Source organism: Salvelinus namaycush, unplaced genomic scaffold (assembly GCF_016432855.1).
Source record: "Salvelinus namaycush isolate Seneca unplaced genomic scaffold, SaNama_1.0 Scaffold857, whole genome shotgun sequence".
Classification (NCBI taxonomy): Eukaryota; Metazoa; Chordata; class Actinopteri; order Salmoniformes; family Salmonidae; genus Salvelinus; species Salvelinus namaycush.
In genome coordinates, this window is record NW_024061594.1 from 64,733 (window position 1) to 79,134 (window position 14,402).

General features: G+C 43.8%; 1 protein-coding gene across 1 annotated transcript in view; it reads left to right on the top strand.

Annotated features, from left to right (window-relative positions):
• The window catches only part of rims3 (regulating synaptic membrane exocytosis 3), a 48,926-nt gene extending 46,726 nt beyond the window's left edge, over nucleotides 1-2,200 (top strand). Inside the window, exons 5-6 of the mRNA XM_038987797.1 lie at nucleotides 565-704; nucleotides 1,985-2,200. Coding sequence (XP_038843725.1) covers nucleotides 565-704; nucleotides 1,985-2,200 — 356 coding nt within the window. The remainder of the gene's footprint in view (nucleotides 1-564; nucleotides 705-1,984) is intronic.
• Nucleotides 2,201-14,402: the final 12,202 nt, after the last annotated feature.

A 14,402-nucleotide genomic window follows, 5' to 3' on the forward strand; every position in this document is an offset into this window, starting at 1 on the left:
TTACAGTTAATGAAATGCTTGACTTGATAACCGTGTTAGAAGCTGTGTAAATACAATACCTTTTTCTTTCTCTGGTTGCATTTGAAAGAGCCCCCCCTGGATTTGTGGTCTTTTGAGAGCTGTGGACTAATTTGTCATTTAAGACATCTCTTATGACTGGTGGCTCTGGGAAAGCTTCGCTTAGTAGCATATCACTTTGGATCATTCCACAATTTATTTTTCATTATTATTTTAATGTTCTCTGCTTCAGTGGTATATTTTTGTAACAAAAGTCTCTCTGGTGAATCACGAGGAGCCCCCCCCCCCCTTCCCTCCACAACAAGTCCTCTCTGTCAAGTCATCTGGTGGAAAAGGTCTGGCCTCTGAATGGTTTTCACATCTGTAATCGATTCATCCTAAATTAACACTGATCTCAATTGATGCACATCAAATTTTAATTAAAATAACTTTATTGTTAATTTCTTGTGCACTGACTAGTCACAGGGTAGATTTGAATAGAAAAAAACTTTATTGTTCATCCTGAACAGTCACAGGGGATAATTTCCAGCATAATTTTCCCTGCAGCGATCTACGTGAAGGTGTATGTGTTGGAGAATGGGGCGTGTCTGGCTAAGAAGAAGACCAGAGTGGTGAAGAAGACTCTAGACCCTTCCTACCAACAGGCCCTGCTGTTTGAAGAGAGTCCTCAGGCCAAAGTCCTCCAGGTTAATACCTATATCTAGTGATTTGAGAACCCCATGTGTTCATCTTACAGGGCCAGATACATTTCCGTTCACTACTAGATCTGTATTTAATGACTTACAGTTCATTCGGAAAGTGTTAAGACCCCTTGACTTTTTCTACATTTTGCTACGTTACAGCCTTATTCTAAAATGGATTAAATTAAATGTTTTACCGCATCAATCTACACACAATACCCCATAATGACAAAGAGAAAACAGGTTTTTAGATATTTTTGCGAATTTATTAAAATAAAAAAACCACAGAAATACCTTATTGACATAAGTATTCAGACCCTTTGCTATGAGACTCGAAATTGAGCTCAGGTGCTTCCTGTTTCCACTGATCATCCTTGAGATGTTTCTACAACTTGATTGGAGTCCACCTGTGGTAAATTCAATTGATTGGACATGATTTGGAAAGGCAAACACCTGTCTATATAAAGGTCCCACAGTTGACAGTGCATGTCAGAGCAAAAACCAAGCCATGAGGTCGAAGGAATTGTCCGTAGAGCTCCGAGACAGGATTGTGTCGAGGCACAGATCAGGGGAAGGGGACCAAAACATTCTGCAGCATTGAAGGTCCCTAAGAACACAGTGACCTCCATCATTCTTAAATGGAAGAAGTTTGGAACCACCAAGACTCTTCCTAGAGCTGGCCGCCCAGACAAACTTATGTAAATGTGATATTTACATTTAAATTTTTTATACATTTGCAAAAAATTATAAAAACCTGTTTTTGCTTTGTCATTATGGGGTATTATGTGTAGATTGACGAGGGGGAAAAAAATATTTAATACATTTTAGAATAAGGATGTACCGTAACAAAATGTGGAAAAAGTCAAGGGGTCTGAATACTTTCCAAATGCACTGTAATTTTCTTGAATCTCTTGCAGCAATACAATGTTTTGGATGGTTAGCTAATCAAAGCATTGACTTAATTTCCTCTCCTCTCTCTCACTCCCACTCTCTCTTTCTCTCCCACCCTCTCTCTCTCTCTCTCCCACCCTCTCTTGCTCTCTCCCACCCTCTCTCTCTCTCTCTCCCACCCTCTCTCTCTCTCTCTCCCACCCTCTCTCTCTCTCTCTCCCACCCTCTCTCTCTCTCTCTCCCACCCTCTCTCTCTCTCTCCCACCCTCTCTCTCTCTCTCTCCCACCCTCTCTCTCTCTCTCTCCCACCCTCTCTCTCTCTCTCTCCCACCCTCTCTCTCTCTCTCTCCCACCCTCTCTCTCTCTCTCTCCCACCCTCTCTTGCTCTCTCCCAGGTGATTGTGTGGGGTGACTATGGGCGGATGGACCACAAGTGCTTCATGGGCATGGCTCAGATCATGCTAGATGACTTGGACCTTGGTGCCACGGTGAGCGGATGGTACAAGCTGTTCCCCACCTCGTCTCTGGCTGACCCCAGCATCGGACCCCTCACACGGCGACTGTCCCAGTCCTCACTGGAGAGCTGTGTCACCAGCCCCTCCTGTACCTAGACAGAGAGAACTATATAGCAACAGTACACACACACACACACACAAGAAGGGACACACACACACACACACTCACTCAGCATGCAGTTATAAACGCTGAAACGCAGTCAGACGTGTATACATGCAGGCTTCTGAATACACACACACACACACACACACACACACACACACACACACACACACACACACACACACACACACACACACACACACACACACACACACACACACACACACACACTCCAACAAGCTGATCCTCAGATCCATCCCCATAACTACGTCAGATTACATGATTTACCAGAACATAGCATTATAGTAGCATTACTTACTGCCCAATATCCCTGTCCCCTGTCCCCTGCCCCCTGTCCCCTGTCCCCTGCCCCCTGCCCCCTGTCCCCTGTCCCATCTCAGAATCCCTGTCCCCTGCCCCCTGTCCCCTGCCCCCTGCCCCCTGTCCCCTGTCCCCTGTCCCATCTCAGAATCTCTGTCCCCTGCCCCCTGCCCCCTGTCCCATCTCAGAATCCCTGTCCCCTGTCCCCTGCCCCCTGCCCCCTGTCCCCTGTCCCCTGCCCCCTGTCCCCTGTCCCATCTCAGAATCCATGTCCCCTGCCCCCTGCCCCCTGTCCACTGTCCCCTGTTCCCTGTCCCCTGCCCCCTGTCCCCTGTCCCATCTCAGAATCCATGTCCACTGTCCCCTGTTCCCTGTCCCCTGCCCCCTGTTCCCTGTCCCGTCTCAGAATCCCTGCCCCGTCTCAGAATCCCTGCCCCGTCTCAGAATCCCTGCCCCATCTCAGAATCCCTGCCCCCTCTCAGAATCCCTGTCCCGTCTCAGAATCCCTGTCCCGTCTCAGAATCCCTGCCCCATCTCAGAATCCCTGCCCCCTCTCAGAATCCCTGTCCCGTCTCAGAATCCCTGCCCCCTCTCAGAATCCCTGCCCCATCTCAGAATCCCTGCCCCCTCTCAGAATCCCTGCCCCATCTCAGAATCCCTGCCCCCTCTCAGAATCCCTGCCCCATCTCAGAATCCCTGCCCCATCTCAGAATCCCTGCCCCATCTCAGAATCCCTGCCCCCTCTCAGAATCCCTGCCCCCTCTCAGAATCCCTGTCCCGTCTCAGAATCCCTGCCCCATCTCAGAATCCCTGCCCCATCTCAGAATCCCTGCCCCCTCTCAGAATCCCTGCCCCATCTCAGAATCCCTGCCCCCTCTCAGAATCCCTGCCCCGTCTCAGAATCCCTGCCCCCTCTCAGAATCCCTGCCCCATCTCAGAATCCCTGCCCCGTCTCAGAATCCCTGCCCCATCTCAGAATCCCTGCCCCATCTCAGAATCCCTGCCCCCTCTCAGAATCCCTGCCCCATCTCAGAATCCCTGCCCCCTCTCAGAATCCCTGCCCCATCTCAGAATCCCTGCCCCCTCTCAGAATCCCTGCCCCCTCTCAGAATCCCTGCCCCGTCTCAGAATCCCTGTCCCGTTGAGTGGATGCCCCATTTGACATTCCCTGATCCCAGAATTCCAAGGTTATGTCCCAAAATGGCAGCCTATTCCCTATATAGTGCGCTACAACTGACCAGAGCCAAGGGAATAGGGTGCAATTTGGGACACAAGGCATTTCTTCTCATCGCCAGGGTCAGGTCATTCCGAAAACCAGTTTTTAAACTCTCTATGCCAAACTAAGAAGAAAAACGACTTTATTTTTTAAAACCAAAGCAATTTGTATTGTTACTATCAGGAGTGCTAGTTATACAATATCTACGTATTGATATGTAGCAGAGTCTATGAGTTAGATGGAATACAATATCTACGTTTTGATATGTAGCAGAGTCTATGACTTAGAAGGAATGTAAAAAAAAAAAGATATGAGCTCTTCTAAACACACACAGGCTGGGGAGGAGAGAGAGAAAGGCCGTGTTATTAACACAAAGAAACAGGATGTTTACATAATCACTATTATGTGAGGTAGCAGCGCAAATCTGATCATTTCCACAAGCCAGAGTTGATAAGTATATAGACGGTAGATAGCTAATATAGATACGTGTGTTCATGTGTGTACTGGCTGCATCCTACATGTTTGCTTGCAACCCTTATTGAGACATTTTAAAGTGTTTTATTTTATTTTTTTTGCTTGCCTTTAAGACTCTAATCAGGTATATAGATGGTACTTTATTTATTTAGCTAATCAGTCACTGTCTAAAGAACAATCGACACTGAGTTTTGGGAGATGGAGGGACATCGTTTCCATACAGAACAAATCAATCCAAACCTACCAGCAATCTCTCGTGAACAAGCGGCATTGTGGGACACAGGAGGACCAACTGACAAACTCACAGGAAACATTCTCCTACTTCCTCAAGAGCGTTCAACACAAAGGCTTCTGGATAGTCTGGGCCATAGTCATCGGTCATTGTAGACCCTGTTAGTGCGAACCACACTGGACTTCATATCCTAGAGGTGATATTGTATGCTTCTGCCCCACAACATGTCTACTGTACAGACCAGCACCTTTTGGATCAACTCCCTCTTGATTTCCTGTTTAAGTTTCTTATCTTCACTTCCTGTTTCTGACCGTAATTAGGAAGTGGGAAGTCTTTCTGATGTCTGTGGTAGGATCTCCCACCCAGGACACACCCACGCATGGATGTCCCCCAAAACACACTATGTCTGATTATTGGGTACTGACTGCCACCTGGGTTAACTTTACCCTTTAACCCCTGAGGTTATGTAGTGAGGTCACTGTTCTCTCAGCAATGTAAAACCCAGCAGCGCAGATATATTGTATTCTCCAGTACCTTCAACACCCAATAGATGACGTCTGATTAGTTCCTGTTCAACCAGTAGGTGACGTCTGATTAGTTCCTGTTCAACCAGTAGGTGACATCTGATTAGTTCCTGTTCAACCAGTAGGTGACATCTGATTAGTTCCTGTTCAACCAATAGATGACATCTGATTAGTTCCTGTTCAACCAATAGATGACATCTGATTAGTTCCTGTTCAACCAATAGGTGACATCTGATTAGTTCCTGTTCAACCAATAGATGACATCTGATTAGTTCCTGTTCAACCAATAGATGACATCTGATTAGTTCCTGTTCAACCAGTAGGTGACATCTGATTAGTTCCTGTTCAACCAATAGATGACGTCTGATTAGTTCCTGTTCAACCAGTAGGTGACATCTGATTAGTTCCTGTTCAACCAATAGATGACATCTGATTAGTTCCTGTTCAACCAGTAGGTGACATCTGATTAGTTCCTGTTCAACCAATAGATGACATCTGATTAGTTCCTGTTCAACCAGTAGGTGACGTCTGATTAGTTCCTGTTCAACCAATAGATGACATCTGATTAGTTCCTGTTCAACCAGTAGATGACATCTGATTAGTTCCTGTTCAACCAATAGGTGACATCTGATTAGTTCCTGTTCAACCAATAGATGACATCTGATTAGTTCCTGTTCAACCAGTAGGTGACATCTGATTAGTTCCTGTTCAACCAATAGATGACATCTGATTAGTTCCTGTTCAACCAGTAGGTGACATCTGATTAGTTCCTGTTCAACCAGTAGGTGACATCTGATTAGTTCCTGTTCAACCAATAGATGACATCTGAGTAGTTCCTGTTCAACCAGTAGGTGGCATCTGATTAGTTCCTGTTCAACCAATAGATGACATCTGATTAGTTCCTGTTCAACCAGTAGGTGACATCTGATTAGTTCCTGTTCAACCAATAGATGACATCTGATTAGTTCCTGTTCAACCAGTAGGTGACATCTGATTAGTTCCTGTTCAACCAATAGATGACATCTGATTAGTTCCTGTTCAACCAGTAGATGACATCTGATTAGTTCCTGTTCAACCAATAGGTGACATCTGATTAGTTCCTGTTCAACCAGTAGGTGACATCTGATTAGTTCCTGTTCAACCAGTAGATGACATCTGATTAGTTCCTGTTCAACCAATAGGTGACATCTGATTAGTTCCTGTTCAACCAATAGATGACATCTGATTAGTTCCTGTTCAACCAATAGGTGACATCTGATTAGTTCCTGTTCAACCAGTAGGTGACGTCTGATTAGTTCCTGTTCAACCAATAGGTGACATCTGATTAGTTCCTGTTCAACCAATAGGTGACATCTGATTAGTTCCTGTTCAACCAGTAGGTGACATCTGATTAGTTCCTGTTCAACCAATAGATGACATCTGATTAGTTCCTGTTCAACCAGTAGGTGACATCTGATTAGTTCCTGTTCAACCAATAGGTGACATCTGATTAGTTCCTGTTCAACCAGTAGGTGACATCTGATTAGTTCCTGTTCAACCAGTAGGTGACATCTGATTAGTTCCTGTTCAACCAGTAGATGACATCTGATTAGTTCCTGTTCAACCAATAGATGACATCTGATTAGTTCCTGTTCAACCAGTAGGTGACATCTGATTAGTTCCTGTTCAACCAATAGATGCCATCTGATTAGTTCCTGTTCAACCAATAGATGACATCCGATTGGTTCCTGCACAAGCTCAAACTCAAAGTGTATTGCGATCTCATTTGCTGATATTTCTCCTGGTCAACAGTTTTGCATATCATCATGTGATCTGGACACACCGATCTCTTATTGGCAAGGACTCTTATACTACTTCTTACATCAGCCCTCTCTAATTCTTACATGCACACAATAATGTGATTATTGTGAATAGTCAGATTAATATAATAGTTTGTTTAAAACGTTTGCATGCTTTGCATGAAGAACGATTTCCCTCATAATCCTGTTTCCATGGACACATCTGAAATCAGGCTAGCCAATGGGATTTTGATCAAAGCGGGAAAATGTCCAATCCTAAATAGTCGTTCTACCACAGCAACCAGGTTATTTTTTTGCGAAGCCTATTTGATTCTGAGCATGGACATATAACGTTGTTTTTTTTCCCGTATTCACTTCACTCGTACATAAGAGGGAGGCTTGAGCTGCTGGCAGATCAAACACACAGCTGGAACGCCGAGTTAAACTGTTTACACGTCACAATAATTTGAAAGTTCGCTCAGAAAAATCAGCAAATGTTTTACTTCGATTTTAACCTTACACCGATTAAGATAAGCAGAGTAATGTGTTTACATGCTTTTTCCGTACTCGGCCTTCTGCCATAATGAGTTGAATATGGCATCTGTTCGGGCGATACTTTTTGGGGCGGCAGGTAGCCTAGTGGTTAGACCGTTGGGCCAGTAACTGAAAGGTCGCTGGATCGAATCCCCGAGCTGACAAGGTAAAAATCTGTCGTTCTGCCCCCTGAACAAGGCAGTTAACCCACTGTTCCCCGGTAGGTCGTCATTGTAAATAAGAATGTGTTCTTAACTGACTTGCCTAGTTCACATCACATTATTTGTGTGCATGTAAACGTACTCAATGTTTCTAATGTTCTTTGCTAGTTGGCTGCAATGACCAAACTTCCATAATGAAAAATATTTCAACAAATGTTGTTAGCACTGTTGATTGACTGAATTTCAGTTCAGAGTCAAATTATTCACATGCTTTCATGGCGCCATTGTACACGCAACAAATAATGACATGAAGGATTTCTTTAAGCAGTAGCTTTTATTTTGTGACCAGGAGGAATATCATGGAGACCAAACATGCCCATTTAAGATGAAGGCTGGCATACCGTAAACAATCTTTAGTGCTTCTGTAGACACTGGCCATTGGAACCTGCTGTAGAGAGAGATTCTGTAGACACTGGCCATTGGAACCTGCTGTGGAGAGAGATTCTGTAGACACGGGCCATTGGAACCTGCTGTGGAGAGAGATTCTGTAGACACTGGCCATTGGAACCTGTTGTGGAGAGAGATTCTGTAGACACTGGCCATTGGAACCTGTTGTGGAGAGAGATTCTGTAGACACTGGCCATTGGAACCTGCTGTGGAGAGAGATTCTGTTGACACTGGCCATTGGAACCTGTTGTGGAGAGAGATTCTGTTGACACTGGCCATTGGAACCTGTTGTGGAGAGAGATTCTGTAGACACTGGCCATTGGAACCTGTTGTGGAGAGAGATTCTGTAGACACTGGCCATTGGAACCTGTTGTGGAGAGAGATTCTGTAGACACTGGCCATTGGAACCTGCTGTGGAGAGAGATTCTGTAGACACTGGCCATTGGAACCTGCTGTGGAGAGAGATTCTGTTGACACTGGCCATTGGAACCTGCTGTGGAGAGAGATTCTGTAGACACTGGCCATTGGAACCTGCTGTGGAGAGAGATTCTGTTGACACTGGCCATTGGAACCTGCTGTGGAGAGAGATTCTGTAGACACTGGCCATTGGAACCTGCTGTGGAGAGAGATTCTGTAGACACTGGCCATTGGAACCTGTTGTGGAGAGAGATTCTGTTGACACTGGCCATTGGAACCTGCTGTGGAGAGAGATTCTGTAGACACTGGCCATTGGAACCTGCTGTGGAGAGAGATTCTGTTGACACTGGCCATTGGAACCTGCTGTGGAGAGAGATTCTGTAGACACTGGCCATTGGAACCTGCTGTGGAGAGAGATTCTGTAGACACGGGCCATTGGAACCTGCTGTGGAGAGAGATTCTGTTGACACTGGCCATTGGAACCTGCTGTGGAGAGAGATTCTGTTGACACTGGCCATTGGAACCTGCTGTGGAGAGAGATTCTGTTGACACTGGCCATTGGAACCTGCTGTGGAGAGAGATTCTGTAGACACGGGCCATTGGAACCTGCTGTGGAGAGAGATTCTGTAGACACTGGCCATTGGAACCTGTTGTGGAGAGAGATTCTGTAGACACTGGCCATTGGAACCTGCTGTGGAGAGAGATTCTGTAGACACGGGCCATTGGAACCTGCTGTGGAGAGAGATTCTGTAGACACTGGCCATTGGAACCTGCTGTGGAGAGAGATTCTGTAGACACTGGCCATTGGAACCTGTTGTGGAGAGAGATTCTGTAGACACTGGCCATTGGAACCTGTTGTGGAGAGAGATTCTGTAGACACTGGCCATTGGAACCTGCTGTGGAGAGAGATTCTGTAGACACTGGCCATTGGAACCTGCTGTGGAGAGAGATTCTGTAGACACTGGCCATTGGAACCTGTTGTGGAGAGAGATTCTGTAGACACTGGCCATTGGAACCTGCTGTGGAGAGAGATTCTGTTGACACTGGCCATTGGAACCTGCTGTGGAGAGAGATTCTGTAGACACTGGCCATTGGAACCTGCTGTGGAGAGAGATTCTGTTGACACTGGCCATTGGAACCTGCTGTGGAGAGAGATTCTGTAGACACTGGCCATTGGAACCTGCTGTGGAGAGAGATTCTGTAGACACTGGCCATTGGAACCTGTTGTGGAAAGAGATTCTGTTGACACTGGCCATTGGAACCTGCTGTGGAGAGAGATTCTGTAGACACTGGCCATTGGAACCTGCTGTGGAGAGAGATTCTGTTGACACTGGCCATTGGAACCTGCTGTGGAGAGAGATTCTGTAGACACTGGCCATTGGAACCTGCTGTGGAGAGAGATTCTGTAGACACGGGCCATTGGAACCTGCTGTGGAGAGAGATTCTGTTGACACTGGCCATTGGAACCTGCTGTGGAGAGAGATTCTGTTGACACTGGCCATTGGAACCTGCTGTGGAGAGAGATTCTGTTGACACTGGCCATTGGAACCTGCTGTGGAGAGAGATTCTGTAGACACGGGCCATTGGAACCTGCTGTGGAGAGAGATTCTGTAGACACTGGCCATTGGAACCTGTTGTGGAGAGAGATTCTGTAGACACTGGCCATTGGAACCTGCTGTGGAGAGAGATTCTGTAGACACGGGCCATTGGAACCTGCTGTGGAGAGAGATTCTGTAGACACTGGCCATTGGAACCTGCTGTGGAGAGAGATTCTGTAGACACTGGCCATTGGAACCTGTTGTGGAGAGAGATTCTGTAGACACTGGCCATTGGAACCTGTTGTGGAGAGAGATTCTGTAGACACTGGCCATTGGAACCTGCTGTGGAGAGAGATTCTGTAGACACTGGCCATTGGAACCTGCTGTGGAGAGAGATTCTGTAGACACTGGCCATTGGAACCTGTTGTGGAGAGAGATTCTGTAGACACTGGCCATTGGAACCTGCTGTGGAGAGAGATTCTGTAGACACGGGCCATTGGAACCTGCTGTGGAGAGACACAGACAAAGACATTCCGGAACACTTTAAACTCTGTTCTAGAATTAGCTTTTTGACATTCTTATCAAATGTCTTATCTCACAGTTTTGTCAGCACTTTACCGTTAGTGTTGATTGTTATATTTAGTCAGGGCTATGGAGCACTCTTTCCTCTCAATCAGTGAATAATGTACTGTCATGTTTATGAAGTAGTTTTAAATGTACTTTATTTATATATATATATATATTATGTGGACAGCTGGCATGATGTATTTTGTATTTGTTTTCTTCAACAAAATGCATGACTGACTGCTGATAGAAACACAAATATGTTTATTGGAAAGAGGAGAGGAAAGGAAAAAGACTAAGCATGTACTACAACGAAACTTCTATTGAATTAACTTTATAACTGTACAAATGAGAACAAGAAGATCCGCTGGATATTTAGTCCTATTGAACATTTCGCTATGGATATTTTGTGATTGACATGTTTGGGAACTTGTATGAGGTTGTATGGGTCCCATAAATATATAGTGAGTAGCTAGTAGCTACACAATTTTCACAACAGAACTTGAGAAGATTGAAAAGAGGAAGAGTGTGAATGCAGGTATACTACCAGTCAAACGGTCAAAAGAGTGTGCAAAGCTGTCATCAAGGCAAAGGGTGGCTACTTTGAAGAATCTCAAATATAAAAATATATTTTGATTTGTTTAACACTTTTTTGGTTGCTACATGATTCCGTATGTGTTATTTCATAGTTTTTATGTCTTAAATATTATTATACAATGTAGAAAATAGTTTTAAAAAATTAAGAAAAACCCTGGAATGAGTAGGCGTGTCCAAACGTTGACTGGTACTATATGTGTACTCTAATATAAAGACACCTTTTCATAAGTATATAAGGTGTTTTCCCAGTGTGTCCAAATGGATGCCATTATTGGAACCAAAAAGGAACAGGGCAGTGTTGGCATATTGCTTTTCTCCAAAAGTATAGTAGTAGTGTGATTTGTCTTTGAAATGATATGTATTGCTTGAACTATGTGATGTTTATTAATTCAAAGGTCAGACAGAAAGGGCCAAAGGTCATATGTCAGCTATTGAAGAATGTGTAGTTATTTGTTATTAGGGCCACCTGTAAATTCTACTTCACTCGAGTTGTGGCACAATTACCTGTTAGTAGAAAAGCCAAGCATTGAATATATGCTGAGTTGCAGACGTGGTCAGCCATTGTCACGTTGGTTCACTTTACTTTACAATCCACCTGGTATATTCTTACGTTTACATGGTCAAACGTTGGGTTTCTTTGGTACCTGTAACACCAATGTTTTGAATAATTTTTATTAAGTACCATGCAGAAAAACTGGTTTAACTGAAAGCACCAAGACTGTTAAAGTGAAGCAACAGGACTGTAAAGTAAAGCAACAGGACTGTAAAGTTCAGCAACAGGACTGTAAAGTGAAGTAACAGGACTGTAAAGTAAAGTAACAGGACTGTAAAGTTAAGCAACAGGACTGTAAAGTAAAGCAACAGGACTGTAAAGTTAAGCAACATGACTGTAAAGTGAAGTAACAAGACTGTAAAGCAACAGGACTGTAAAGTGAAGTAACAGGACTGTAAAGTAAAGTAACAGGACTGTAAAGTTAAGCAACAGGACTGTAAAGTAAAGCAACAGGACTGTAAAGTGAAGCAACAGGACTGTAAAGTGAAGTAACAAGACTGTAAAGCAACAGGACTGTAAAGTAAAGTAACAGGATTGTTAAAGTGAAGCAACAGGACTGTAAAGTGAAGTAACAGGACTGTAAAGTAAAGTAACAGGACTGTTAAAGTGAAGCAACAGGACTGTAAAGTAAAGCAACAGGACTGTAAAGTGAAGCAACAGGACTGTAAAGTGAAGTAACAAGACTGTAAAGCAACATGACTGTAAAGTAAAGCAACAGGACTGTAAAGTAAAGCAACAGGACTGTAAAGTTAAGCAACATGACTGTAAAGTGAAGCAACAGGACTGTAAAGTGAAGTAACAAGACTGTAAAGCAACAGGACTGTAAAGTAAAGCAACAGGACTGTAAAGTGAAGCAATAGGACTGTAAAGTGAAGTAACAAGACTGTAAAGCAACAGGACTGTAAAGTAAAGCAACAGGACTGTAAAGTAAAGCAACAGGACTGTAAAGTTAAGCAACATGACTGTAAAGTGAAGCAACAGGACTGTAGTGAAGTAACAAGACTGTTAAAGTGAAGCAACAGGACTGTAAAGTGAAGCAACAGGACTGTAATGTAAAGCAACAGGACTGTAAAGTGAAGTAACAAGACTGTTAAAGTGAAGCAGCAGGACTGTTGAAGTAAAACAACAGGACTGTAAAGTGAAGCAACAGGACTGTAAAGTAAAGCAACAGGACTGTAAAGTAAAGCAACAGGACTGTTAAAGTAAAGCAACAGGACTGAAAAGTGAAGCAACAGGACTGTAAAGTAAAGCAACAGGACTGTTAAATTGAAGCAACAGGACTGTAAAGTAAAGCAACAGGACTGTAAAGTGAAGTAACAAGACTGTAAAGCAACAGGACTGTTAAAGTGAAGGAACAGGACTGTAAAGTAAAGCAACAGGACTGTTAAAGGAAAGCAACAGGACTGTAAAGTGAAGCAACAGGACTGTAAAGTGAAGCAACAGGACTGTAAAGTAAAGCAACAGGACTGTTAAAGGAAAGCAACAGGACTGTTAAAGTGAAGCAACAGGACTGTAAAGTGAAGCAACAGGACTGTAAAGTAAAGCAACAGGACTGTAAAGTAAAGCAACAGGACTGAAAAGTGAAGCAACAGGACTGTAAAGTAAAGCAACAGGACTGTTAAATTGAAGCAACAGGACTGTAAAGTAAAGCAACAGGACTGTAAAGTGAAGTAACAAGACTGTAAAGCAACAGGACTGTTAAAGTGAAGGAACAGGACTGTAAAGTAAAGCAACAGGACTGTTAAAGGAAAGCAACAGGACTGTAAAGTTAAGCAACAGGGCTGTAAAGTAAAGCAACAGGGCTGTAAAGCAACAGGACTGTTAAAGTGAAGCAACAGGACTGTAAAGTAAAGCAACAGGACTGTTAAAGTGAAGCAACAGGACTGTAAAGTAAAGCAACAGGACTGTTAAAGTGAAGCAACAGGACTGTTAAAGTGAAGCAACAGGACTGTAAAGTTAAGCAACAGGACTGTAAAGTAAAGCAACAGGGCTGTAAAGCAACAAGACTGTATGGTAAAGCAACATGACTGTAAAGTAAAGCAACATGACTGTTAAGTAAAGAAACAGGACTGTTAAGTAAAGCAACAGGACTGTTAAGTGAAGCAACAGGACTGTAAACTGAAGCAACATGACTGTTAAGTGAAGCAACAGGACTGTAAACTGAAGCAACATGACTGTTAAGTGAAGCAACAGGACTGTAAAGTGAAGCAACAGGACTGTAAACTGAAGCAACATGACTGTTAAGTGAAGCAACAGGACTGTAAAGTGAAGCAACAGGACTGTAAAGTGAAGCAACAGAACTGTAAAGTAAAGCAACAGAACTGTAAAGTGAAGCAACAGGACTGTAAAGTAAAGCAACGGGACTGTAAAGTAAAGCAACGGGACTGTAAAGTAAAGCAACAGGACTGTAAAGTTAAGCAGCAGGACTGTACAGTAAAGCAACAGGACTGTAAAGTAAAGCAACAGGACTGTGAAAGTGAAGCAACAGGACTGTAAAGTTAAGCAACAGGACTGTAAAGTAAAGCAACAGGGCTGTAAAGCAACAGGACTGTATGGTAAAGCAATATGACTGTAAAGTAAAGCAACAGGACTGTTAAGTAAAGCAACAGGACTGTTAAGTAAAGCAACAGGACTGTTAAGTAAAGCAACAGGGCTGTAAAGCAACAGGACTGTTAAAGTGAAGCAACAGGACTGTAAAGTAAAGCAACAGGACTGTTAAAGTGAAGCAACAGGACTGTAAAGTAAAGCAACAGGACTGTTAAAGTGAAGCAACAGGACTGTTAAAGTGAAGCAACAGGACTGTAAAGTTAAGCAACAGGACTGTAAAGTAAAGCAACAG